At 39.8% G+C, this 26,681-nt stretch overlaps 1 protein-coding gene across 2 annotated transcripts in view; it reads right to left on the bottom strand.

Annotated features, from left to right (window-relative positions):
- Positions 1-24,400, bottom strand: part of hace1 (HECT domain and ankyrin repeat containing E3 ubiquitin protein ligase 1) — a 134,195-nt gene extending 109,795 nt beyond the window's left edge. For both annotated transcript variants that reach the window (XM_039747856.1, XM_039747857.1), the window contains exons 1-5: positions 24,123-24,400; positions 12,875-12,929; positions 8,253-8,342; positions 4,651-4,755; positions 3,505-3,580 (exon numbers count right to left, since the gene is read on the bottom strand). In XM_039747856.1, coding sequence (XP_039603790.1) covers positions 3,505-3,580; positions 4,651-4,755; positions 8,253-8,342; positions 12,875-12,929; positions 24,123-24,219 — 423 coding nt within the window. In that variant the 5' untranslated portion in view covers positions 24,220-24,400. The remainder of the gene's footprint in view (positions 1-3,504; positions 3,581-4,650; positions 4,756-8,252; positions 8,343-12,874; positions 12,930-24,122) is intronic.
- Between the last annotated feature and the right edge of the window lie 2,281 nt (positions 24,401-26,681).

The raw sequence follows: 26,681 nt of genomic DNA, 5'->3' as shown, positions 1-26,681 counted from the left end.
CTCTCTCTCTCTCTCTCCCTCTCGCGGGCAATCGTCTCCTATTCTCCGTCTGCATGTCCATGATTATTTTTGGATACGCTTATACGGCGAACTGCTACAGCGCTGGGAGACTGCGATTGCTTTGGGGCACTCTTCCGCGTGTCGTCCTGTTGGGTGGAATCCCGCAAGAGTTTAGAAACTCACTCACACCAGCCATGATTCTTTTTAAAGGTAAAGTGCAGGGTAATTTGTTTTATGTATTTTTACTTTATATTTTAAATTAATCATTTTTATATGAATAGTTTTGGGTTGTGGAACGAATCATCTGAGTTTCCATTATTTATTATAGGGAAATTCGCTTTGATATAGGAGTGCTTTGGACTGCAAGCTCTTTTCCGGAACGAATTATGCTCGCAAACCGAGGTTCCACTGTACTATGTTATTTGAATCCTCTAAAATCCACTTTCTCACCAGTGAGTCTCCTTCCTGGCACCACAGGACAGTGGAATTGGTTAAAAATCTGTACCAGAAAGAAAAATACTCTCCAAAATACTGAAAGAAGCCACTCAAAATTTAGACTTGAATAATCTCAGATTCACCTCTGTTCATGAGTGCCAATTTCAAATTAACTAAACTGGCTGTCTTTCAAAAATTCTTCAACTTGTGTATGCAGAAGCAAATAAAATAATGCATTTGTATACCATTGGATAAAGAAAGCAATGTCCCTTATTTTCCATTAGGGTGTACCCGAGCTAGATGCCTTGCCAAAGATATTCACTTCCTTCACTCTCCACTCATTTACCTTGGCTACTGTGACAGATTGGGGGCTTTGTTCCCTTGAACCATTGGATCAAACATCAGACACCAGGTAAAAGTCCAAAGTTTGGATTTATTATAATAATAATGTGCACAAAGCACGCTCCTCTCCACAATTCTCATATAGATCAACACAATAATCAATAATCGTCCACTCTCCCAGACGCGTTGCACTGGGATTTCCCAGAGTCCTTTATAGTCCATTACCCGTAAGTGCTTCTGAACCCTCAGTCCATGTGATTTCCTAGCACTTCCAGGTCAGATCAAAACTCTTCTTTTTTATCCCGGAAGTACATCATTTCCTCTGTCCCTGTGACCAGGACATACTTCCAGGGTATAGGGCACATAAAAGTCTTTGAGCCTCCCTGCAGCGTCCCCTTGCAGCCCCCATGGTATCCAGCAGGGCTGTGAAGGAAAACTCCAATATCCATGATGCCCTGCTGGCATTAGGGGCACCTCCATTCTGCCAGAAGGGCTCCATCTAGAGGCATGGGGGTATTGGCCATAGTTCACACTACTTAAACCTCAGTCATCCTTGAAATTTCAGGCTATCCAAACTGATACGTTTTCTACCAGTAGCCATATTTGATCCACATCCTCACGTTGGAGGCATGTTCACTGCATTTGCAGATCTCTTTAACTGATGTCTCTCATTCTGATGAGCCAGCCAAGTTTCTCCCATATCTTCAGGGCAGTCACACACTTAACTTGTGACCATAAGTGAGGCAGGAAGAAAGTATATTTAACAGTATATTTGTGGTAAATAGAATATTTAATGTAAGTAAATATAAGGTAATACATAGAGGAAGTAGAAATGTTACATCTGATTACACAATGGGAGGTCAAAGAATTCCTTCCTCATAAAGTATACCTTATGAAAAGAATCTGGGGTCATAGTGAAGTTGATGCCATGAAAACGGTGAAAAGAAGATATCAAGAAGGCTAATAGGATGTTAGATTATACATCCTTATGTGTGGAGTACAAGTCAGGGGAAGCTATGCTTAGGTTTTATAAAGCCCTAGTGAGGCCTCACCTGGAGTAAAGTGTACAGGTTTGGTCTTGATATTACAAAGATGTAACAGCTCTACAAAAAGTCTTGGGAACAGCAGTGATGCTGTTTCTGGGACTGAGAGGTACGAGCTATAAGGTGAGACTAAAGGAGTTAACATTTTCAGTAGAAGTAAACAGAGATTACAGTAGTGATGTTTAAAAATTTTAATGCAATTAGTACAGTGGATCTCAAATGATATTTTAAAAATATCCTTCAACAAGAACTTAGGGACACCATTGGAAACTGAATTAGTACAAATGAAGTACAAATATTATAAAGTTTTTCTTTACACAAAGAACCATAGACACTTGGAACAAATTACCAAGTAGTGTGGTGGAGAGAAGTACTTTAAGAAACTTTATATATCGGCTTGATGTTCCTTTGGAGAATCTGGATGAATAGGATGGACAAACTTGTTAGTCTGAATTGCCTTTTCTCATCAGAATTGTTCTAATGATCTACTGTATACCTGTATTTAAAATTATGGCAAAAATAATTTACTATCTAAGAAGACAGAAACAATACAGTATGTTATAAATAGTCTAATATCATTTTTCATCTTAAACTAAAAAAGCACAAAAGAGATGGTATACCAAGTAAATTCTACAAGATATTTAAAGAAAACATCTAACATTTTAGTATTGTCAACATGTAAATGAGAGGAGTGAAAGGAGATTTACTACTTTTCTGAAAAGAGGAAACCATTCAAAATTGCCACTTTCTTTGTAATCACAGTATAAGATCTATGTCTCAATAATCACCAAAAGTTTCGAAGAAATACTGTTTTAGTTAATAAAGCTTGACCCAACTGTACTTGTTCAGAATACACACACACAAAAATATCAGGCATACACTAGATATACAGTATGCATGCTGACCAACCAAACACACAATAAATCCGTCCATTTTCCAAACCCACTTATTCATAACAGGACTGCAGGGCAGCTGGAGGCAATCCCAGCATAATAATAAAATTGTAAATCATTTAGAAGATCATAGGATAACAGTAGTCTTAGTTTGGATGCAGCAATGCATTGTTAGGTTTCAAAACAAGAATCAACCCTAGATAGACATTGTGTCAGTCCATCACAGAGCAATCTCCCACAGAAATGGGTCAAATTTACTCTAATGTGGACATCTTTTGGGATGTGGCAATACAGACAGAGTAAAGTGAAGCATTAAAAAAGAAACACAGAGACATTGTATAAAATCCATACAGTTATTTCTCTGTCACAGATCTGAACCTAGAACTCTGGTAGAGCTAATGATTTCACTAACACGTTGACTCTTTTATGGTAAGCAGGTTAAAATGATTTACAGTAAATACTAAGCACAACATGCAATGATTTTTGGTAGCTACTGAGCATAAAATGCATAGGATTTTGTTTTCAATCAGAATAAAATTCTAAATAAAAATACATATCCTGTAAAAGATAATGCATGATTACAAATGCAGAAAGAGGGCTAGTTTGTAATTCCATTTACACAACACACAAGCTTTGAGTCATTACAATAAACTTCTAAAGAAAGAATGTGCTTAAAATATTTAGCCTTATTATGTTGAACTCCACCATAGATTCATGATTAAACCACAAAATTGCTAAATGTTGTGCTTCTGTGAATAGTGAACTGCTATACGAAAATTAAATAAACTTACAGCTGTTAGACCTTCATTGTTGCAAATATTTACATCAGCATTGTACTCCAGCAATTTGCCCATGCACTTTTTTTGCCTAAAATACAAAAGCATATACACATTTTCATACTTATAAATTATGTGTAGCTGCATATCTGTCCATATATACATCCATACACATACTCAGAGAAAAAATAGTTGCATCCAGGTACATTAGTGTAATTTGCATAAAAACAAATGCACACAACAGGTGATACATAGATAGGAAATTCTGCCAAAACTTAGGAAAAAAGAACTACTCATTGGCTGAAAACATAGCAGGATGTGAGGGCTGTCTAAATTAGGTAACATATCGATATTTGGTGATGCAAGCATCTATGCATAACTGCATGGACTTGAAAAGACTCTAAATGATGAACTATATTACACTTTGTAAACTGTTATACCAGAGAACCCAAGGTCCGCTAAGGGTGTGTAGTGTCGCACTCTGTTGGAAAATGTAATGGTGCTAAAGGTACTCAGTCATTCCTGGGAAAAGGAGAAAGTAGGGTGAAATGACACCTTTTTATTTACTAAATAGATTACAAATACAAGCTTTCTAAGCAGCTAAGACCACTTCATCAGGCAAGGTAACCCCTGATGAAGGGGCCTTAGCTGCCTCAAAAGCTTGTATTTGTAATCTACTTAGTGCCGGCACAGGGCAAACAAAAATGCAACTAAAAAGGTATGTTATTCAGTTTTGCTTGCAATTCATAAGGACGTTTTAAATATGCATAAGACACAAAACTTTTAAAAACTTAATTTGGGAATATTTAATACATTCATTCCAATGTATACAATATAAAAATGTCTGATACATCTTACTGAAAAGGAATGCCCTTTTAGGCATTTCTTAATAATACAATTTCAGCAGGTGTAATTCAGCTCTGAGTCTCATTCAATTGGCTGCCTGTTTGAGAAATATGAGGCCACAGGAGAGTCACTCAATACAGAAAAAAATTTATCATAATAAAATACATACAATATAGTATTAAAATAAAACATATAATGTGAAAATGGTACATAAAACATGCAATCATAATGCTTTAAAACACACAATGATCATTTTAAACTATGATAGAAGCAACAAACACAGTGAAAAATATGGAAGTCAGCATCATTTCTTACCCATTTCGAGCTGCCAAATGTAGAGGTGTACAACCTGAAATATCCTGGTAGTTTGGGTTAGCACCTTTTTTTAAGAGTAAGACAAGGCATTCAACTGAACCACAGCTAAAAAAGAGAGAGAAAGCAATGCCATATGTTATAAAGTATATACTTTATTATTTTACTGTGGAGATCCACACATACATCTTTCAAACTCGTTTAAGGTCATCCTTACACTTTTCACTAAAGAAAAAATTCCTAAAACAATACATGTTGCTACACAAAACAATGGTTGGAGGGATGAATTTATGCAAGCTCTTTTCTCAACTAATAAACCAGTCTTTATTCTCTGAAAACACTATTAACAGCAAAAAAGCTTTGTAAAAGAAAATATAGTTAGGACATGGTATAAAATAAACAAACAACAACTAAGCAAAAAAAAATGTATAAATTGTAATGTAAAAATGATTTGTCATTCAAACAGCTGAAAAAATAGTCTTGATGTCCAAAATGTTACGACAAATGAGACATTATATAATTAATTATGAGATCATGAAGAATGGCATATAACCATCCCACTAAGGTCACTGAATTTGTAGAACGAGTTACTTTCATCTATTTTAGTAGAAGGGACTGTAATTTTATTTTTTTATAGCCCCTTATGATCCTGAACTGTATAAAGAAGGTTTAGAAAATGATTGGGCGGAAAAACAGCAAAATTATCATTTTTATGCCAAGCCAAACAGCATTCTCATAATGGAATTAATCATTAATAAATAAAAAGTATATAAAAAATTATATAAAAGGAACAATTTGAAAAAAAATGTCATTAATTCATTTTCTGAACTTGTTTAACCACTGCAGAGTTAGAGGGGCCTCTCCTACTAGCAACAAAGGCTAGAAGTCAGCCTTGGGCAATGACCTCATCCACAATAAGATACACCTGTAAACTCCAACATCAGGTTAATTCAGATCTGCCAGTCATACTTGTTAGACTACTCTTAGACTACAGAAAAAAGATTATTGGAATTTGCAAAAAAAAGGATGAAAACTTAAAGAAACTTCTACATCTTCCTGATAGACAGTGTCTCCCACCTTGCATTTATAATTAAAAGTCTCTTTGCCTACATGTAGCACTTTGCAGTTTTCTATATGAAACTCCATCTTCCAAGTTTATCTCCAATTCTGAAGATTGTTAAGGTCTTTTTGAGTTTTTTACCACTTTTCTACTTTAAACTGCATTTTCTGAATGTTTCCCCAGTTTTGAAAACTATTCAGGCTATTCTGAAGTTTTTTTGCGGTCTCCTCCAGCTCCCATGTGTACTAACTATACCAGAATCTATGTTTCACTGTGTTCAAAAAATGAAATTCCAGACAGCATAAAATACAAATATTTATTTTAGAATAGTACTTATCAAGGCAATAGTGGGTGTTCAAAAACAGCAGACATTGTATGAGTAGAAAAACCCAAGACAAAAACGCATGCCATCTACCAAGGTAGCTGACTTGAGGGTGCAAGATTTTGCTCTGTTTCTGTTTGTATTGTATATAAACATCAGTGTATCCATTTTATTAAGTATTTCATAGCATGAGTAGCACACTATAGCCGAGCTTTAATGTAGATGGTGTCTTATTCTTCCAAGTTCCTTCAAGCTTTCTTCCCAGATCCCCAAAAATATGCAAGTTAACTTAACTGGTGACTCTAAACTGGCAACAGTGTGAGTGCCGGTTCAAGTGTAGCCGTGTTTGTCGGTGGGCCTGTGAGAGACTGGAGTCCTGTCCAGGGCTAGTTATGACATAGTGTGTAATGATGCCACAATAGGCTTTGGCATCCCATGTATGTGAAATGAATTGGGCAAGTTTGAAAAAGTTGTGTAATGTATATTATTTTACAGTGTTTGTTTCAACAGGATTAATCTCCTTTGGATTTTTCATGTGCCATATTACCTAACCATTAAGTGTTAGTTATTACTTAGAATTGGGCTGTGAAGAGATTAGTATTTTACTGCAAACAAAATAATGCATTTTAAATTAAGTTTGTCAAATAGATTGATGGTGAATCTAAAAAACAGATGTTTTAATTACAGTAACAATCATGGGCAGAACTGCAGCTAACTTAATCACAGTTCCAAAATAAAAAATAGCTAATAGGAATATCATCAGTATGAAAAGCAAAGCTGGTCATCTTACACAGTATCTCATTGTCAAAAGAGACATAGTTGTATAAAACCATGAACAAGCTCAGAAAAACATGTGGCATGCAAAATCTTATGGCTAGAAATTATGACGGTGTCCAGTGCCTACCTTCTTAATTGTGTCTTAACCATGGACATAATTTACTAAGTTCAGGTGTGGCTGACGTGTGTTTAAAATTAGTCCTACAGGGCAATATTCAGGGTTTTTAATCATAATAAAAGCAGTTTAATGCCACAAACAAATTCAAATGCATACAAAACCATGCTTCAATATTTAAAATTCTTTCATACCCCATACTAATATAAATGTGATATCAATGAGTTCAATTAAACAATGGAAGGATTTTTGCCTAGCAAAAAATCTACTGTATGGCATGATTCACTGTTGCATAAAGGGTATATTCCTGCACAGTAAAAAATACCTTAGCTGAATACAAACACATACTGTATATAAAGAGCAAAAAGAAAATGAATTGCTTTAATGAAGAACTATATGGGTGGACTGAAGTGTTTTACACATAAACAGGATGCAGAAATAAATTTCAAAGGTATCAAGTATCCATTATGTACAAGCCTCCCTAAACAAAGATACATACATTTCATCTGCACATAAACATACCACATTGACATGAAGAATGCTTAAACACTATTAATTATTCACCCAGCTAGCTCAAAGTAAGCACTAAAAAGAAAAGCCACGCAGATTAGTGTAACGCCATTAAGCTCTCAAATTGCATGCTTTACTGTTCTGATGTGTCATATTGGTGCTAGCGGTTTCCATATTATATAGTTTAATGCACTGAAACACAATTATACACTACTGCAAGTAACTAGAAACTTCTCATTATTGCAGTTTAAAATTTCTGGATGTTGTCCATTGTAAACAAATCCTCAAAGTAAACCAAATTAATAGTCATTTAAATGAATTGTGTTACTATGCTATTGATTTCTAAGTACCTGGATGCTAAATAAATAATTAAATACACAACTATATAGGTTAACAGTCTCTCAGATTCCCTTGATTAATAAAACTGATGTAAAAGTTACAAACAAGGAAATTGCTATGATTTACATTGTATTGGTAAGTACTGTGAATAGAGTGAGTGACTGAATATGTTGAGATGTCTTTTTGGTGTGTCAAATATTGCAGTGGACACAGTTTCATTACTACTGACAAGCATCTGTCTGTGAGTAATGAAACATGAAAACAAATTAAGTAAATGATTACAAGAATTTCCTCCTCCTCAGTTCACACTTAACACTTGTTGTACTTTATAAAGCATGCTGGAGTTAAAATCACTTCAGTAACCTTTTCTTTATCTCACTTTTAAGGTGTTGCACATATTTCCTTAGCAAGTTCTCATACACAATAATAAATGCTTATGGATACAGGAAATTAATGAAAAAAACAATATCTATGAAACTTACTTTGCAGCAATATGTAGCAAGCTCCTTTTCACACGCCCAAATGCATAATTCACATCAAACTTTGAATTTAGCAGCAATTCTGAAACAGACCTTAAAGATAATAAAACAAAATGAAATAAGAACATTTTGAGTTTTATAAATGAGGAAACAAGACTCCTAATGACTTAAAGGCAATATCAAGAGTTATGGACCCTCAGAAGAAATAAAAGTGTACTATAGGACATCCATTGTATTATCCTATAGGTAGCACTTTATTAAATGGATAGCACTTGCTCTGTTCTTTCTTGTGCCTGTCGCTGATATGGACCCCCAAGTACTTGAAGGAGTGCACCAGCTCCTTATTCACTCCCAAAACAGGTGACCCGGTGTACAGGTTCCTTGGTGCAGCAAAAGTGAATTGTCTGCGGACCAAGAAACAAAAGTCCTCCTCCTGACTCCTATAATCTTTCTCAGCTCTATGTCAATACACCCGATTGGTGTAGAAAAATCAGAAATGCCTACAATTGACATGACCTGGTGTTATATTTACAGTCTGAGGTGAATAGAGTGAAGAGAAAAGGAGACAGGTGTTTCTCCAGTTTTCCTCACATTCTTATCCAAGATACAGTCCTCGAGCTTAATAAATTATAGTTTACAACAGTACTTGCGCAAAGACTTCACTTGACTAGAAGAATCCTAGTCTGTCTTGATTAACTCAGAGAAAAGGCAATGTTAAACATTGATGTCAGTTTGGAAAAAAAGCAAATTCTTTTCTAAGAGGATCCATTCAGTATTGTTTCAGAACATATTAATATAATTCTAAAGAAAGCAAGCTGGGGACTGGCTGAACATTTTAATCATATTTGTTGTTAGATCCTACATGCAGAAGCATTAAAAACTATAGTAATATAGAAAGAACTCTTCAACGGTTAGTTGTTGAGTATGAAGTTTCTTAACAGTATTTTTGGAACTTATTATGCTTTAAATGCTACTTTTACTTAATTAAGTTATGCTCTGTTATTATATTTTCTTATGCAAATAAAAACTAAAAAAAAAGAAAGAATTTTATACCTTTCTCCAGATCTGTGCTTTCCTGCATCTGGTGCCTGACTAACTTAACATGGTTTTTCATTCATTTCAAGTTTTTTAATTTTCAACCATAATGTGTGACTTCCCCTCCTTGAACCGTCACCTTATCATATATATATATATCACCGCTGTGCCACTGTGCCCCCACATGTTTAATAAATGCTTGAGCCATCAGCCCTCCTTGAGTCGTCACCTTATCGTGGTGGAGGGGTTTGCGTGTCCCAATGATCCTAGGAGCTATGTTGCCCAGGGCTTTATGCCCCTGGTAGGGCCACCCAAGGCAAACTGGTCCTAGGTGAGGGATGAGACAAAGAACGGTTCAACAAACCTCCGATGAAGAATAAAAACCTTGGACGACGTTTTCCCTTGCCCGGACGCGGGTCACTGGGGCCCCCCTCTGGAGCCAGGCCTGGAGGTGGGGCTCGATGGCGAGCACCTGGTGGCCAGGCCTGCACCCATGGGGCTCGGCCGGGCACAGCCCAAAGAGATAATGTGGGTCCTCCTCCCCATGGGCTCACCACCTATGGGAGGGGCCAAGGAGGTTGGGTGCAGTGTGAGTTGGGTGGTGGCCGAAGGCGGGACCTTGGCGGTCTGATCCTTGGCTACAGAAACTGGCTCTTGGGACGTGGAATGTCACCTCTCTGAAGGGGAAGGAGCCTGAGCTAGTGCGTGAGGTCGAGAGGTTCTGGCTAGATATAGTCGGACTCACCTCAACGCACAGCTTGGACTCTGGAACCAATCTCCTTGAGAGGGGCTGGAGACTCTACCACTCTGGAGTTGCCCCCAGTGAGAGGCGCCGAGCAGGTGTGGGCATACTTATTGCCCCCCGACTCGGAGCCTGTGCATTGGGGTTTACCCCGGTGGACGAGAGGGTGGCCTCCCTCTGCCTTCGGGTGGGGGGGAAGGGTCCTGACTGTTGTTTGTGCGTATGCACCGAACAGCAGTTTGGAGTATCCACCCTTTTTGGAGTCTCTGGAGGGGGTGCTAGAGGGCATACCTTCTGGGGATTACCTCGTTTTGCTGGGAGACTTCAATGCTCAATGGCAGTGAGACCTGGAAGGGCGTGACTGGGAGGAATGGCCCCCCCGATCTGAACCCGAGCTGTGTTTTGTTATTGGACTTCTGTGCTCGTCACGGATTGTCCATAACGAACACCATGTTCAAGCATAAGGGTGTTCATATGTGCACTTGGCACCAGGACACCCTAGGCCTCAGGTCGATGATTGACTTCGTGGTCGTGTCGTCAGACTTGCGGCCATATGTCTTGGACACTTGGGTGAAGAGAGGGGCGGACCGGAACTGTCAACTGATCACCACCTGGTGGTGAGTTGGCTTCGATGGTGGGGGAAGATGCCGGTCAGACCTGGTAGGCCCAGAAGTAGCTTCAACTCCCACCTCCGGCAGAACTTCAACCACGTCCCAAGGGAGGTGGGGGACATTCAGTCCGAATGGGCCATGTTCCGTGCCTCTATTGTTGAGGCGGCTGACCGGAGCTGTGGCCGCAAAGTGGTCGGTGCCTGTCGTGGCGGCAATCCCCAAACCCGTTGGTGAACACCGGCGGTGAGGGATGCCGTCAAGCTGAAGAAGGAGTCCTATAGGACTTTTTTGTCCTGTGGGTCTCTGGAGGCAGTTGATAGGTACCGGCAGGCCAAGCGGAATGTGGCTTCGGTTGTTGCTGAGGCAAAAACTCGGGCGTGGGAGGAGTTTGGAGAGGCCATGGAGAACGACTTTCGGACGGCTTCGAGGAGATTCTGGTCCACCGTCCAGCGTCTAAGGAGGGGGAAGCAGTGCAGTGTCAACACCTTATATGGTGGGGATGGTGCGCTGCTGACCTCGACTCGGGACGTTAGGGTCGGTGGGGGGAGTACTTCGAAGACCTCCTCAATCCCACTAACATGCCTTCCAATGAGGAAGCAAAAAACTCCTTGGTGGCAGGGCCCTGGGGGTGGATGAGATACGCCCAAAGTTCCTTAAGGCTCTGGATGTTGTAGGACTGTCTTGGTTGACACGTCTCTGCAACATCGCATGGACATCGGGAACAGTGCCTCTGGATTGGCAGACCGGGTGGTGGTCCCCCTCTTTAAAAAGGGGGACCAGAGGGTGTGCTCCAACTACAGAGGGATCACACTCCTCAGCCTCCCTGGAAAAGTCTATTAGGGGGTTCTGGAGAGGAGGGTCCGTCGGATAGTCTAACCTCGGATTCAGGAGGAACAGTGTGGTTTTCATCCTGGTCGCGGAACAGTGGACCAGCTCTTCACCCTTAGCAGAGTATTGGAGGGTGCATGGGAGTTTGCCCAACCAGTCTACATGTGTTTTGTGGACTTGGAAAAGGCGTTCGACCGTGTCCCTCGGGGAATCCTGTGGGGGGTGCTCCGGGAGTATGGGGTACCGGACCCCCTGATAAGGCTGTTCGGTCCCTGTACAACCGGTGTCAGAGCTTGGTCCGCATTGCGGCAGTAAGTCGAGCCCGTTTCCAGTGAGAGTTGGACTCCGCCAGGGCTGCCCTTTGTCACGATTCTGTTCATAACTTTTATGGACAGAATTTCTAGCGCAGCCAGGGTGTTGAAGGGGTCCGGTTAGGTGGACTCAGGATTGGGTCACTGCTTTTGCAGATGATGTTGTCCTGTTTGCTTCATCAGGCTGTGATCTTCAGCTCTCTGGATCGGTTCGCAGCTGAGTGTGAAGCGGCTGGGATGAGAATCAGCACCTCCAAATCCGAGACCATGGTCCTCAGCCGGAAAAGGGTGGAGTGCCCTCTCAGGGTTGGGGGAGAGATCCTGCCCCAAGTGGAGGAGTTCAAGTATCTTAGGGTCTTGTTCACGAGTGAGGGAAGAATGGAGCGTGAGATCGACAGGTGGATCGGTGCGGCATCCGTAGTGATGCGGGCTCTGCATCGGTCTGTCGTGGTGAAAAAGGAGCTGAGCCGTAAGGCAAAGCTCTCAATTTACCAGTCGATCTACGCTCCTACCCTCTTCTATGGTCATTAGCTATGGGTAGTGACCGAAAGAACGAGATCGCGAATACAAGCGGCTGAAATGAGTTTCCTCCGCAGGGTGTCTGGGCTTTCCCTTAAAGATAGGGTGAGAAGCTCAGTCATCCGGGAGGGGCTCAGAGTAGAGCCGCTGCTCCTCCGCATCGAGAGGAGTCAGATGAGGTGGCTCGGGCATCTGATCAGGATGCCTCCTGGGCGCCTCCCTGGTGAGGTGTTCCGGGCACATCCAACCGGGAGGAGGCCCCGGGGAAGACCCAGGACACGCTGGAGGGACTATGTCTCCCGGCTGGCCTGGGAACGCCTTGGGATTCTCCCGGAAGAGCTGGAAGAAGTGGCCTTGGAGAGGGATGTCTGGGCCTCTCTGCTTAACCTGCTGCCCCCGCGACCCAACCTCGGGTAAGCGGAAGAGGATGGATGGAGGGATGGATGTGTGACTTTACAGAGAAAGAATATATTTATTGTCAGCTTATTTATAAATTTCTCAAACAGGAAAATTTCTATGCCCTTTCATAAAATTAAGCTTTACTTTGATTTAGTCATTAACAGTGAATGTTTCACTTACCTGTGCTGGTCTGCCATCACCATAGGCATTAACGTGTAAACTGCTGTCTCATTATCTACAAAATTAACAAACATACAAAGTTCAAAAATAATATATGGTTTGCAAAATATTAAAAAGAATTAATGTCATTATTGTTTATTTATTGCATTTTAAACGGACTACCTTTTCTCAAGATCAAAAATACCTCATAATTAAAAGCGCACTTTGAAAGTGAAACATATTAAATACAGTAATTCCAGTTTGATATATTATTAAACTGCTAATGATTTCAATTAAAAATGCATTTCCATCTGCTACATCTGTAATTGAAATATTTTAAATACAGTTAGTCAAGTCCTAATTATAACTCCCTTTTCCACCAAAAAAGGAAAAAAGAAAACAAAATAGTAATAGGAAGGCAACTGCGGAAAGCTAAGATCCAAAAAAAGTTTACAGCATTTAGACTAGGTGGACTGTTAGTTTAAAGGGAGCTGTCTAATGATGGCGATGATAAAGGGCTACAAATATCTGAAGGAACTGATAATTGTTTTTTTAAATATTGCCACACATCCTCAATATGAAGAATAGAGTGGGATACCTCCAGTTGAGCAAGATAATATGAATTATCACATTTGAGTAATGACTTCATGGTACAAGAATGTTCCATCTAGCATAACACTGAAGAAAGCTGTAGGAGGATGACAATGTACAGTATTTTACTGGTTACTGTGTTTGGTAAGTAAGTGAAACAGAACTTCAGCACAATGTTAGCCAGAGACTTAATAACAATATGTGGTCAAGGGAAGTAAACCATGAAAGCTCTTCTGACATCCTAGATCAAACTGGACTGATGGTACTTTAAGTTAAGAGAGTTGCCCATTTTGAACAAAATAAGCCAATGATTTTTTTTTTCTTTATTTCGCCTTATACAATTTTTTCACATACCCCTTGGGGTCAGAGCGCAGGGTCAGCCATTATACACCGCCCCTGGAGCAATTGAAGGTTAAGGGCCTTGCTCAAGGGCCCAGCAGAGTAGGATCTTTTTTGGCAGTGACGGGGATTCGAACCGGCAACCTTCGGGATTAGATTGCCTTCTGTTGTCTGTACATGTACTTGTAAGATATCCTGTGTTGATATTGACGGTGCTGGGGAAGCTTTAATTGCTTTATTAATAAACAACAGTTTAACATTAAAACATTCCTTAACTTTGTTAAAGGTATTAAAAATTTCCAAGTTTTACCTAGAAGGATTGAGAAATTCTGTAATAACACAAGACAAAACCGGATTTATTAAAGGCAGACACTCAGCTTCAAACTTTTAATGTCTATTTAATGCAATATCAATAAAATCTAACACACCATCTTTGGACACAGAAAAAGCCTTTGACAGAGTTGAAGGGGACTACCTACTCACCACATTGTGCAGAAATTTAGGTTTGGCCCAAATATATGTGCATGGATAAAATTACTTATACCAGTCCAGAAGCCTTAAGACTGCGTTAATAACATGATCTCAAACTACTTCAAACTAGAAAATGGTACTCGACAAGGGTGCCCTCTATCACCATTTGCTTTTTGCAATCGCCATTTAGCCATTAGCCATTCACTTTCAAAATACATTAGAGATGAAGGGGATTATCAGAAAAGGACTCGAACAGAAAATATCACTATACACAGATGATATAGTACTATATATATCAGACGAACAAACATCTTTACCATTAGTCCTTAATGCACTAGCAGAATTTTAAAAGATATCAGGACTCAAAATCAATTTGAATAATAGTGTGCTTTATCCAGTGAACCCTAGCACACCATACCAGATTGGACATCAGAACAGTTAAAAAATCTAGGGATAAACATCACAAATAAAGATCTTTTTCAACATAATTTTGCTATCAGCATGGAAAAAATCAACGAAGATATGAACAGATGGTCTACTCTTCATCTTATATTAGCAGGGAGATCAATACTGTCAGGATGAACAATCTTCCCAAGCTTCTTTTTCTATTTCAGAGCATCCCTATGTTCAAAATTAGAAATCAGCAGATGTCCTGCACCCAACAAGACTGGACAGTTGTCACATGCACAGAAATTTCAAGGGCAATACCTGAACCTGAGAGATATGAGAAAAACAAGAATTGAAATAAGACTTTTATTTTGGTGTGTTTAAGCTAGCTCTGCTCTCTGCCCAAAATATCTCATGTCTTCAAACCAAGCAGATGGGTGTGAAAGCCAATGAACCAATTGAAGTAAATGTCGGGTAATGTGTATGCATTAATTCAGCACTGTTATGGAAATTCAGTCATTCATCATCCAACCCGCTATATCCTAACACAGGGTCACAGGGGTCATCTGAAGCCAATCCCAGCCAGCACAGAGTGCAAGGCAGGAACAAATCCTGGGCAGGGAGCAGGACACAAACACACAAACCCACACACCAAGCACACACTCGGGACAATTTAGGATCACCAATGCACCCAACCTGCATGTCTTTGGGCTGTGGAAGGTAACCTGAGCACCAAGAGGAAACCCACGCATTCACGGGGAAACATGCAGGGAGGACTCAGGAAGTGAACCCAGGTCTCCTTACTGCAAGGCAGCAGCGCTACCACTACGCCACCATGCTGCCCCAATGGAAATTCAGTTCTTTACAAATATAGACCTCTGCTCTTATTTTTTGACCACTTGCTGCCAACCTTGGCCTCGGGTACTGTCCCTTAGTAGATTGTTGTACAGTGTGCTTCCTCTTCAGCATTTGCTGAAGAAGAAATAAAAAGACACAATGGACAAGCTTCCTCTTGCCTGGTTTCTGGCTCAAAGAGATCCTAGTTTGAGGACAATATTTCTTTCTTTAATAAATTTCCAATTTAATTTCTGCCACAGTAGAGAACATACAAACATCACAAATAAAACTCCCAAATCAAGACATAGTGAGATAACTGCCCTAGCTTCTACCCCACTATACACCGCTATGTCTATAATTTACAAACAATATATTAAAGATTATCTTAACAGTGTTCATTGCAGTTTAACTTAAATAATACGTTATTCAAGCACACAGTTTTAAATAATACAGTAGTCTATAGTAATATTATTGTTATAGGAAATGTTCAAATAATTTACACTTTAACATTTCCAGCTCCACTAATATGAAGCTAATAGCTTATGTATAATGCTGGTATGATTAATTTTTATTAACAAAAAAAATCAGTTTTGATATATAAAAAAATTCTAAATATGGGCAAATTAAGAAAATTATTTGCTGCATTTAGGCTTTAAAACTGTCCAGAAAATGTTATCAGCTTATAACTAGTATAATATTGCCCATTTGCTTTGCAATTTAATAATACTGAATGGAAAAATACAATTTTGACATATTTTATATTCAACTTTCCGCAAGCAGTATGCTATAAGAAAGTAAATATTATTTATTTATAACATTTCTGAACCTGTTTCATCCAAAAGACAGTCTGAGGGGAAGAGAGAGGGCAGAATGTAAAAAGCATCAGTCAAAAAGAAGCAGCTAGTCCTGGATAAAGCACCTGTTCTTCTCAGGGCACACTCCCATCACATATATCACATAGCCACACAAACTCACCCAAGGGGAATTTATCTGTTAAATATTATCATAACCAGCAGGTTTTTATTATGTGGGAGAAGACCAGAATAACTGACAGATGCAATATATGCAAAGTTCACTCAGATAGTGTGCACATTCTCCCCATATGTTGGTGTAATTTTATCCCACATCCCAAATAAATGCATGTTAGGTGTGTCAAGGACTCTAACCCTGGCCCAGTGTGAGAGACTGTTGATGTGCACCTAAGGTTTGTCATTCAACTGTTATATTGTTACATTATGTTCAACTTGTCAATTACTGATCAATCAATGGTGTCCACTAATGGTTCTATTGCAAAACTCAAAAAAATCAGCTGCATATAGCACCTTGCAAAATATGTTGCATTTCTGTTCCCTTATAGGCTGTTAGTATATTAGATGAAGGGTTCACAAACATTTTTAAGCAACGAACCTTCAAAATTTTGTACCATTTGATAAGGGTACTCCTACTAATATAAAACTAATGCATGGAAGATGGGCATGATCTTGGATGGTGGTTTCTGCTACCAGCAGTCCCACATCATGAATTTGGATAATAGCTGATAACACAGTAATTTAAAGCAAATGCCTAAGTATAGTGCACTATCAACAAATACATGATAGAATATCATGTGATAGCTTGGCATTCCAGCTCCAGGAAAGGAAATATTTTGAAGGACCACCATTTTTAATTTTAAATTGTTAAGGGCCAATTTTTTACCAGGCACAGATGATATTTCTTTAAAAATCCCCTTCTATTATATTACATTTGAGAATTTTAACAAGGGATTATTGACAGTTTTTTGTGTGGGTCTTTGTGTTTTAAGTTTGCATGTATATGACAAATGCTTTTTTAATTCATTACTTTTAATTTAAAATCAACAGTGTGATTTCATATGGAATAAAAGGGTCTTTCAATACTTTACATTTACAAAAGATATACAGATACATATGAATCCAGGTCCTGTGGTGGGCTGGCAACCTGCCCAGGGTTTGTTTCCTGCCTTGCGCCCTGTGTTGGCTGGGATTGGGCGCCCTGTGTTGGCTGGGATTGGCTCCAGCAGACCCCCGTGACCCTGTGTTCGGATTCAGCGGGTTGGAAAATGGATGGATGAATAAAAGGGTCTTTCAATACTTTAAATTTACAAAAGGTATACTGATACATATGAATCCAGGTCTTGTGGTGGGCTGGTGCCCTGTGCTGTCTGGGGATTGGCTCCAGCAGACCCCCGTGACCCTGTAGTTAGGATATAGTGGGTTGGATAATGGAAGGAAGGATGAATCCAGGTCAAAAGCAGATGAAAAGTAACTCACAGGTAACATACAACTTACTGTATAGTCAAACAAAAAAGAAACATAACTAATGAATGATTCCACATCAAGTCTGAGTCTGCTTCATGGCTGTACAGTTCTGCTTCAGCATTTTCCTCTATTCATGTCTTAGGGAAGGATAAAGACAAAAACTGTCAGCCAATTATTGATATTACTAACGTTAAAATGAAATTTTAGATATGCTCATTTTATTATAAATACTTGTTAACATTCATCTTTTTTCCTCATTGTATATGCTTCTGCACTAGTTCGCGAATTTCTAAAACTTCTGAAAATTATGATACAATAAATAAATTTCCCAAAACTGAAAATATTGTAACATTGGAAGACTGGGCCTAAGAAAGATGGTGAGAAAAAGAGAAAAGCCTTTAAGACAGCTTGCGTCAGGGTTATTAAGACAGCACACTCCTGCAAAAATCCATTGGGTAGTGTTCATGGGCAATCTCCATCCTGGTTGGCATTGGCTCAAAGAGGTAGGAAGCAAGAGGAGCTGTTATTTCAGGCCCTAACTGGTATGAATTGGCATAGGCAGTGGACACGGAAAAAGAGAACAAAACAGTAGTGGACACTCATTGAAGGACCACTGTATGACAGAGAGGTGGAACTGAAATGCAGCTTATTGTGGACACTGAGGTTTGGCAACTATGTAACAAATGGCTCATTTTAAGGTCCACTCCTTCAACACATTTCTTTTTTATTTTTTGTGTTACCTCATGTATCACCAGACAGCAACATGTGTGCCACACTGGCTAATAACGGCAACACTAGACTATAACTACATTAATACAGGACTACTTTTATACAACAATTGCAGAACATTTCAGTAAAGTTTATGTGAGGCAAATTAAAACAATTTTAAAAGGTTGCAATATTTTTTTAAGAACATCAACTTTGCCAAAAGCCGCAACCTTAAGTCTGAAAACATTTGTGTTAGACTACCTGCCCTGCCTCATTTCACAGCACAAAATATTGAAGGAACCAACCCAACATATTAATTAAGATGTTTAAGTATTTTCTGCAATTTTGTTAAAATAAATCTTTAGCCTTTCTACTTTTCATGAGACACAATATGAATTTTGAAATATTCTTATGCCTTTGTCCTATGAAAACTGATGCCGTCATACCACTACCAAGTTTAATGTTCATCACATATTCATTTGCTAGAGTTTGAACACATTCTTAGCAGCCAAGATTCAAATGGATAATCTGTGTGTTTGTTTTGTTTTTAATGGATAAAAGTCCAGTGTTCTGAGACAGAGAGACAGCTCTTGGTTACAAACCAGAGGAGACACAGGCATGGCAGTTCAGTATTAAAAGTTGAGTATGTATCTATTTTTCCTATGTTCTGGCTCTATTTCATTTTAAATAAGCATATCTATACAGTATATATAATTCACTAAGGCAAGACATCCATGGAAAGCACGCCGGAAGGGGCGTGGATTCACTAACCCGCTGACAAGTAAGACGCCCATGGCGCAGGCAGGAAGGAGCCACGCCCACCAACTCTAAGACCATTGGATACGACAACAACTCGCAGAACCACGCCCACCAACTCGGACGCTACGACACAGGAAAAACAGCGTCATTTATGTTCGTCTGTCGTGGAGTCCACATGCAGCTCTGAGCCACGTTGACTGTTCATAGAGGCATGTTTCTCACGGAAGTGAATCGATATATGCAGCATGTAAAACAGTTTGCGAGGGGTATCCCATGGGATTCTTAAAACAATCCTTTAAAACTGAGGTTAAAACACAATGAAGGAAGCAGTCTTTAAAAACCAATAAGCCCTGTGCCTCTGTTTCATTACCGTCTCACCTGCTTCACCAATGCAGGCCCTGCAACAGTCGAGAAGCTCTCTCAGCAGCTGACCTTCTCTGTGCCTGACCGGTTCACACAGAGGCACCACACAACGCGGCAGGACTATCTAAGAAGAGACATATTTGTCACGGATGTAAATCGCTGTATGCGGCGTGTAAAACAGTTTCCGAGGGGTTTCCCATGGTCTTAGACTCGGTGGCGGGGTCTCTGTCAGTTGCTCTTGCAATCGGGCACATGACCAGGCAGTGTGTATGCTTCGAGTGCGAGGGTGGACGTGACAGGACCATCTAAGAAAAATCATGTCGCGGCTGTGAATCGCTGTATGCAGTGTGTAAAACAGTTTGTTTGTCGCAGATGTGAATCGCTGTATGCGGTGTGTAGAGCAGTTTGTGAGGGGTATCCCATAGTCTTACAGTTGGTGGGCGTCTCTGTTAGTTGCTCTTGTGAGCGGACACATGACCAGGCAGTGTGTGTGCTTCGAGAGCGTGGGTGGACGCGACAGCACCATCTAAGAAGATTCATATTTGTCGCGGATGTGAATCGCTGTATGCAGCATGTAAAACAATTTGTTGCGAATGTAAATCGCTGCATGCAGCGTGTAAAACGCTGTATTGTATGTTGCCCTCTCCAGAGTTACATCTTTTCATTCACCTACAGTTGTATACACAATGAAGTAAGCAGTCTTTAAAAACCGAGTTTTCGGTTACGACGCACAACCGCGTGCACCATAGCAAACTGTTTTACACGCTACATACAGCAATTTGCATCCGCGACAAACATGCGTCTTCTAAGATGCTCCTGCACTTTGTACACACCCCCCTCCCACCTCACTACTACCGTGATCATGTGTCTCGGTTGATTATATATAGAAAGGCAGCCAAAACCGCACAGAGCAATGAAAAGTCTACGTGAGTGACAAGTGCATCTGGACTGTGCAAAAACGACAACGACTCGAGTGACGAGATGGAGGTGGGCACATGAGCAGGCAGTGTATACTGGACGAGAAATCAGCAGACTAGCATGATGGAGGGAGCAGAGTGGACGTCCTTCTCCTCTCCTCCCGTTTCACCCTCCGCGCCAGAGCGCCGCACGGACGATTGTGTGCATTGTTACAATGTTGCTTTTCTTGATAATTTATTACATTACCGATTTTTCAAATGTTAATTTTCTCCCTGTGCTTAAAAATCATTAAAAAACCGGCCTGGGTTGGCTAGTATTGTATAATTCACACTACAAACACGCTTCAATTATCTCCTGTTGAAATAGCTGAAGACCTTGTTGAGCTATGTAAGTTGCAAAAGAATGTGCAGGTGATTCAAAAAAGAGCAAGAGCAGAGGGTTAAAGAAGACTGACACAGGAGAAATGAGTGTCAGTGAAGTACAAAAAGGTGTACCAAAACTGATAAATCTACTTATAAACCTCATCATATACTGAATATAAGCCAACAGCTTTCCTAACATGTTTAACATGCAGCATAACATGCAGCGATACACCTCATATTCTATAACTCCATTTACATAAAAACATTACAAATGACCAGAAAAATTAGGTTAAAAAGGCAATAAAATAAACTTAATGAGAATTTTCAAAACGATTGGCTCAGGATTCAAAAGAAAAGCATATCATTTAGAATTTCATAAAAACTATGATACAGTAATGATCAAAAATCCTGACAGTAGAAACTAGTGAAATAGAAGCATTTAATGAAATTTGACTCTGAAAAAATATTAAATGTTGTATTACATCATAATACCATTTAATTAAAAAAAGGCATGTTATGCGATAACACCTCAGTATGCCTAGGACCGGGGAAGTGGACATATCACCAGCAGTACCTCCCATGGGACACAAGAGGACAGCCCTCTGGTTTACATCAGGGATACTGGACTGGAGCTTAGAAGCTCAACCCTGCGTGGGCCTGTGGCCACCACCAGGGGGTGCCTGGACAGTACTGGAGCCGTGGTCCACAACACTTCTGCCACACCCGAAAATGCTGCGGGAAGAGGAGCCGGATTCCCATGCAGCACTTCCATCACACCCAGAAGTGCTACCGGAAGTTGACCAAGGAGCAGCTGGAGCACTTCTGGGTGCAATATAAAAGCGAGCTTGAGGCAGGAGGAAGAAGACAGAGCTTGTGGGAGAGGAGAAGAGGCAGTCAGAGGAAAGAAGTAAGGACTGAGCTTTATTGGGCTTTGTGCATTGTGCTGTGCCAAAAAGAAATAAACGTGTGTGTTTTGGACATTGTTGGTCTGTGTGTCTGTTGCCGGGCCGATCTTCTACTATATATATATATATATATATATATATATATATATATATATATACACACATACACACACACACACACACATCTCCACTCTGGAAGACAGAATGGCATATCTCGCACTGACAGAAAACCTTAAACAGAGGACCTAGAGCAGGTTTTTTGAATTCTCATAGACATAATGTGAACCGAGCAGATTTCCTCCATTTGACTAGTGAAAAATACAAAACAGAAGAAACTGAGAAGAAATGCACTTAAAACTGCAACCAAAAAAATGAATGGGAATCAGTAACAAAACTTCAAGCCATAAAGATTCTGACAGCTTTTAAAAACTGGCTGGACAAGATATTGGAACAAGCTAGCCTTTAGCAAGTCAGCTTCACTGAGTGAAAGGTTGCCATATGAATGAAGAAGATGTACAAGTACAGAGAAACTAAGCAATTATGTTTATACTGTATATTGTTTTAGTGGAACATCACAGTCTTGAGCGACTTACTCAGGTTTACACAGTGAGTCAGCAGCAGGAACTGACTCAACAACACTGCTGGCTAAAGTACATAGCGTTAGCCATAAGGGTTTCTAGACAACAGCACACACAGTCACACATTCACAATGACAGATAGATGTAACCAACTGAAGTGATGGCATGTCATTAGACAACATAACAAATAACTTTCTTACACCCACTTAATCAAAATTATGTTGTATCGGGGGCTGGAGATTATTGCATTTTATTTTAATATGCTCTTTACATAGAGCATGGAGGCAGCAATTCACCTTCACTCATTGTTTTAAATCTGCCATTATGAGTGGAATTTGACAGCTTACTATTGCAAAATAGTGCGACACAAATGAGTTTTAAGGGAAACATTCACACAACCTAATGGAATTTGCATTAATCCATAATTTTTCTGAACACAGTGTTGCCATTTACATGTTGGGGTGTCAAGAGTCTACCCTCACTGCAACAAACATATGGCAAAACCATCCCATGGCACATTCAGCAAAAACCCTCAATCACCTTAACAGGGTCTGTTAACAGGGTCTGTTAACCCACTAATTAACTTAAAATACTTATTTTTGGGGTATGGCAGGAAACCAAAGTATTGAAAGAATATTCACAAAGCAAAATGGGCAAGCCCCATACATGCAGTGATCAGGTTGGTATTGATCCTAGGTCCTGAATCACATAAGGGCTTAAACTATACTGTCCTTAAGGGACATTAAAAACTGATCTGGAACTCAGTCTTTTAAGCCAGGATGAAAATTCTTTAAACCATTAATCTAATACTAGGTTGTATGGAAATATGGCTTATTTCAACAGCATCAGCGTTAGCCATGGTGAGATTGTCCATCATGGGGAACAATCATTTACTATATGATTTTAACTGGAAATGGCATGTCCTCCACACTCATTTAACCACATCTGAGTTAGACTGGTAATCAACTTTGTATAGTTTTGTTTACAGTCTGATCTACAGATGATTTGTATTAAAGTTAATCAATGAGATTCATTCTGTTCAAGTGTGTTATTAACTTGTGAATGTATCTATATAAAGTAAAATTATAGTTTAATAATTTACAGTTAATGAATTATAGTTGTAAAAATGTGTTAGCACTCTGAGGCTGTACTATGGAGTGAACACAATACAAAAAATAAATTTTGGTTAAATCTTCAGACAGTATTAGTGTACACTGTGATAACCTACACATGTAAAGCTTACAAACTAATAATGTGCGAGATTTAAATCAAATTAAAGTTACCTGGGTTGTGAAACTAAAATACGAGTTATCAAAAACCAGTTTGATAAAACAACCTATTAATCTTCAAACCTACATACTGCTTCAGGCACAAAAGTAGAACCAATCCTGGACTGGACGTTTGTCCAGCAAAGGGCGGCACGCACGCGCACACACACACACAATATATATATATATATATATATATATATATATATATATATATATATATATATACCCCAATTCATTCACACTGATCTGATTGCCCTAACTACACGACTGATACACAATGAATAAACTCACAAAAGTCGCAAGGGATGCGGTTTCCTTTCTCGTAGCGCTCCCACTATCGTAATTTTCCTGGACTACGCGTGCCTGCCAGTTTACTATCGATTCAGTTCGCTGGCACGGAGGAGCTGTCCTCTCGATAAACCGTGTATAGAAATATTTCCATCGATCGCTATCTGCCGTGCACAGACACTTTATGCGCTCGTAAGGGCACAGTTGCACGCGTACCTTCTGGCAGCTCCACTGTCCGGGCTCTTCTTAGGGACCGCGTCAGCCGGCTAAGCTGTACGTTGAGCTGCTCCATCGCACGTTCCATCATAGGCATGCAGTGAAATGTCAGATAACCAGAAACAAGAATCCACTTCGGCCTCTTATACTTTTCGACTCATTCTGATTCTCACGTAGTTGCCCTGAATCCAGATACCATCTTGTTTGTTATTCATAACATCATCGCTGTATTTCCTTGATTTGTTTCTCGTCACTCTTTGCTTTCTTCCTGTTTTCATTGAAACGGATCGCAGTGCATTTCGGGTAATGTATTTTTGGACTCTTGCGGCGTGTGTACGAGGATGAAAAGGAAGTGTCTCGTTTTGCTTTTATCCAGCATTCCACATACAGAAGACGTTGAGGGACCAAATGGTACATGCTAAATTAGTATTTCGTAGAAAACTTTGAAACGTGTATAATGATAGCGATTATACGGTTATAAAAGTTTAGATTAATCAAGGGTTGGAAATAGCATCGTTCACTCCGAGCTGTGATTGGTGCCGTCGCTTCATCTGGAGATAAATCATTTGTCTGTAAGGTGTTAGCACATTCATCTCTTGTTTAGATGGGTTACTTACTGCAATTTTCCTCCCACATTTCTAAAGACAATTGTCAACTTAAATATGTTGTGTGTATGTTAAGCGTACCCAGACATGGATTGGCAGGTGTGGCCTTTCATGCCCACTGATGATGCTGGGGTAGATTGCACGACCCTGAATTTTATTAAGTATGTCTCATAATGTAATTTCTTTCCATTTTCTAATTTGTAACCTTTTCACAGAAAATAGTTTTTGAAGAAAAAAATAGTTACCATGTTGTTTTTTTTCCCCCAAGAAAAACTGTGGGTTAACTTTGGAGTGAAATACTGTAAGCATCAGTAACACAGATACAATTGAAAGAGGTATAGTAATAAGTTTAATCTTTATAATGTACTTTCACAACTAAAGCAAATTCTGTTTATATTCCTAATATCAGTAATCATTTTAGCTGAGACTGTAACCTAACTGAAACATCCATCCATCCATTATCCAACCTGCTATATCCTAACACAGGGTCATGGAAGTCCGCCGGAGCCAATCCCAGCCAACACAGGGCACAAGGCAGGAACAAACCCCGGGCAGGACGCCAGCCCACCGCAGGGCAATCACACACACACACCACACACACACCAGGGACAATGTAGGATTGCCAATGCACCTAGCCGGCATGTCTTTGGATTGTGGGAGGAAACCCACGCAGACACGGGGAGAACATGGAAACTCCATGCAGGGAGGACTCAGGTCATCTTACTACGAGGCAGCAGCGCTACCACTGCGCCACCGTGCCTGCCTAACTGAAACATGCTACTGCAAAAAACGTTTAGTTCTGATTACTAATGAGCACATTTCCACTTTCAAGCCCAGAAAACTAGATAAAGAGTAATAAAAATGCATGTAAAAGCAGACAATAACTTTGAAATACAATAATAACAAATATAGTATGAAAAAGAATTGCAATGCAAGCACAAAAGTAACATTTAAATATCAAGAGTAACACTATGCAATATTTGCAAAAATACACAGATGCACATATGATTCACATATGTGAATTTCCCCTTGGGGATTAATAAAGTATCTATCTATCTATCTATCTATCTATCTATCTATCTATCTATCTATCTATCTATATACACTCACTGAGCAAATTATTAGGAACACCTGTACATCTGCTTATCCAGGCAATTGTCAATTGGCCAATCATGTGGCAACAGCACACTGCATAAAGACATACAGATACTGGTCTGGGGCTTCAATTATTGTTCACATGAAACACTAGAATGGAGAAAAATGTGATCTCAACCAATGTATGATTGTTGGTGCCATACGGGTTTGTTTGAGTACTTCTGTAACTTCTGATCTCCTGGGATTTTCACACATAACAGTCTTTAGAGTTTACACAGAATGGTTCAAAAACAAAACACATCAAGTGAGTGGCAGTTCTGCGGACAGAAATGCCTTGTTGATGAGAGAGGTTATAGGAGAATGGTTGGACTGGTTCGAGCTGACAGAAAGACCATGGTAACTCAGATTGCCACTCTGTACAACTGTGGTGAGCAGTAAAGCATCTCAGTATGTACATCACATTGAACGTTGAGGTGGCTAGGCTGCAACTGCAGAAAACCATCTCAGTTTTCAGTCCTGTCAGCCAAGAACACAGTTTTCTGTTCTGTTTCTGCTGAGGCACATAGATGGTAGTGTTAGAATTTGACTTCAACTCCATGCACCCAACCTTCCTTGTTTGAACAGGTGTAATGGTGTAGGGAATATTTCTTTGGCACTTACTGGACCCATTAGTACTATTCAGTCATTGCTTAAACAACATAATAATAATAATTCTTTGCATTTACAGTATATAGTGCTTTTCTCACTACTCAAAGCACTCAGCAATTGAAGGTTAAGGGCCTCGCTCAAGGGCCCAACAGAGCCCCTTTTGCCATTTACGGGATTCAAACCGGCAACCTTCCGATTGCCAGTGCAGATC

Source organism: Polypterus senegalus, chromosome 3 (assembly GCF_016835505.1).
Source record: "Polypterus senegalus isolate Bchr_013 chromosome 3, ASM1683550v1, whole genome shotgun sequence".
Taxonomy (NCBI): Eukaryota; Metazoa; Chordata; class Cladistia; order Polypteriformes; family Polypteridae; genus Polypterus; species Polypterus senegalus.
Note: the sequence above shows the minus strand (reverse complement) of the source record. Positions and strands in the feature narration are given on the sequence as shown.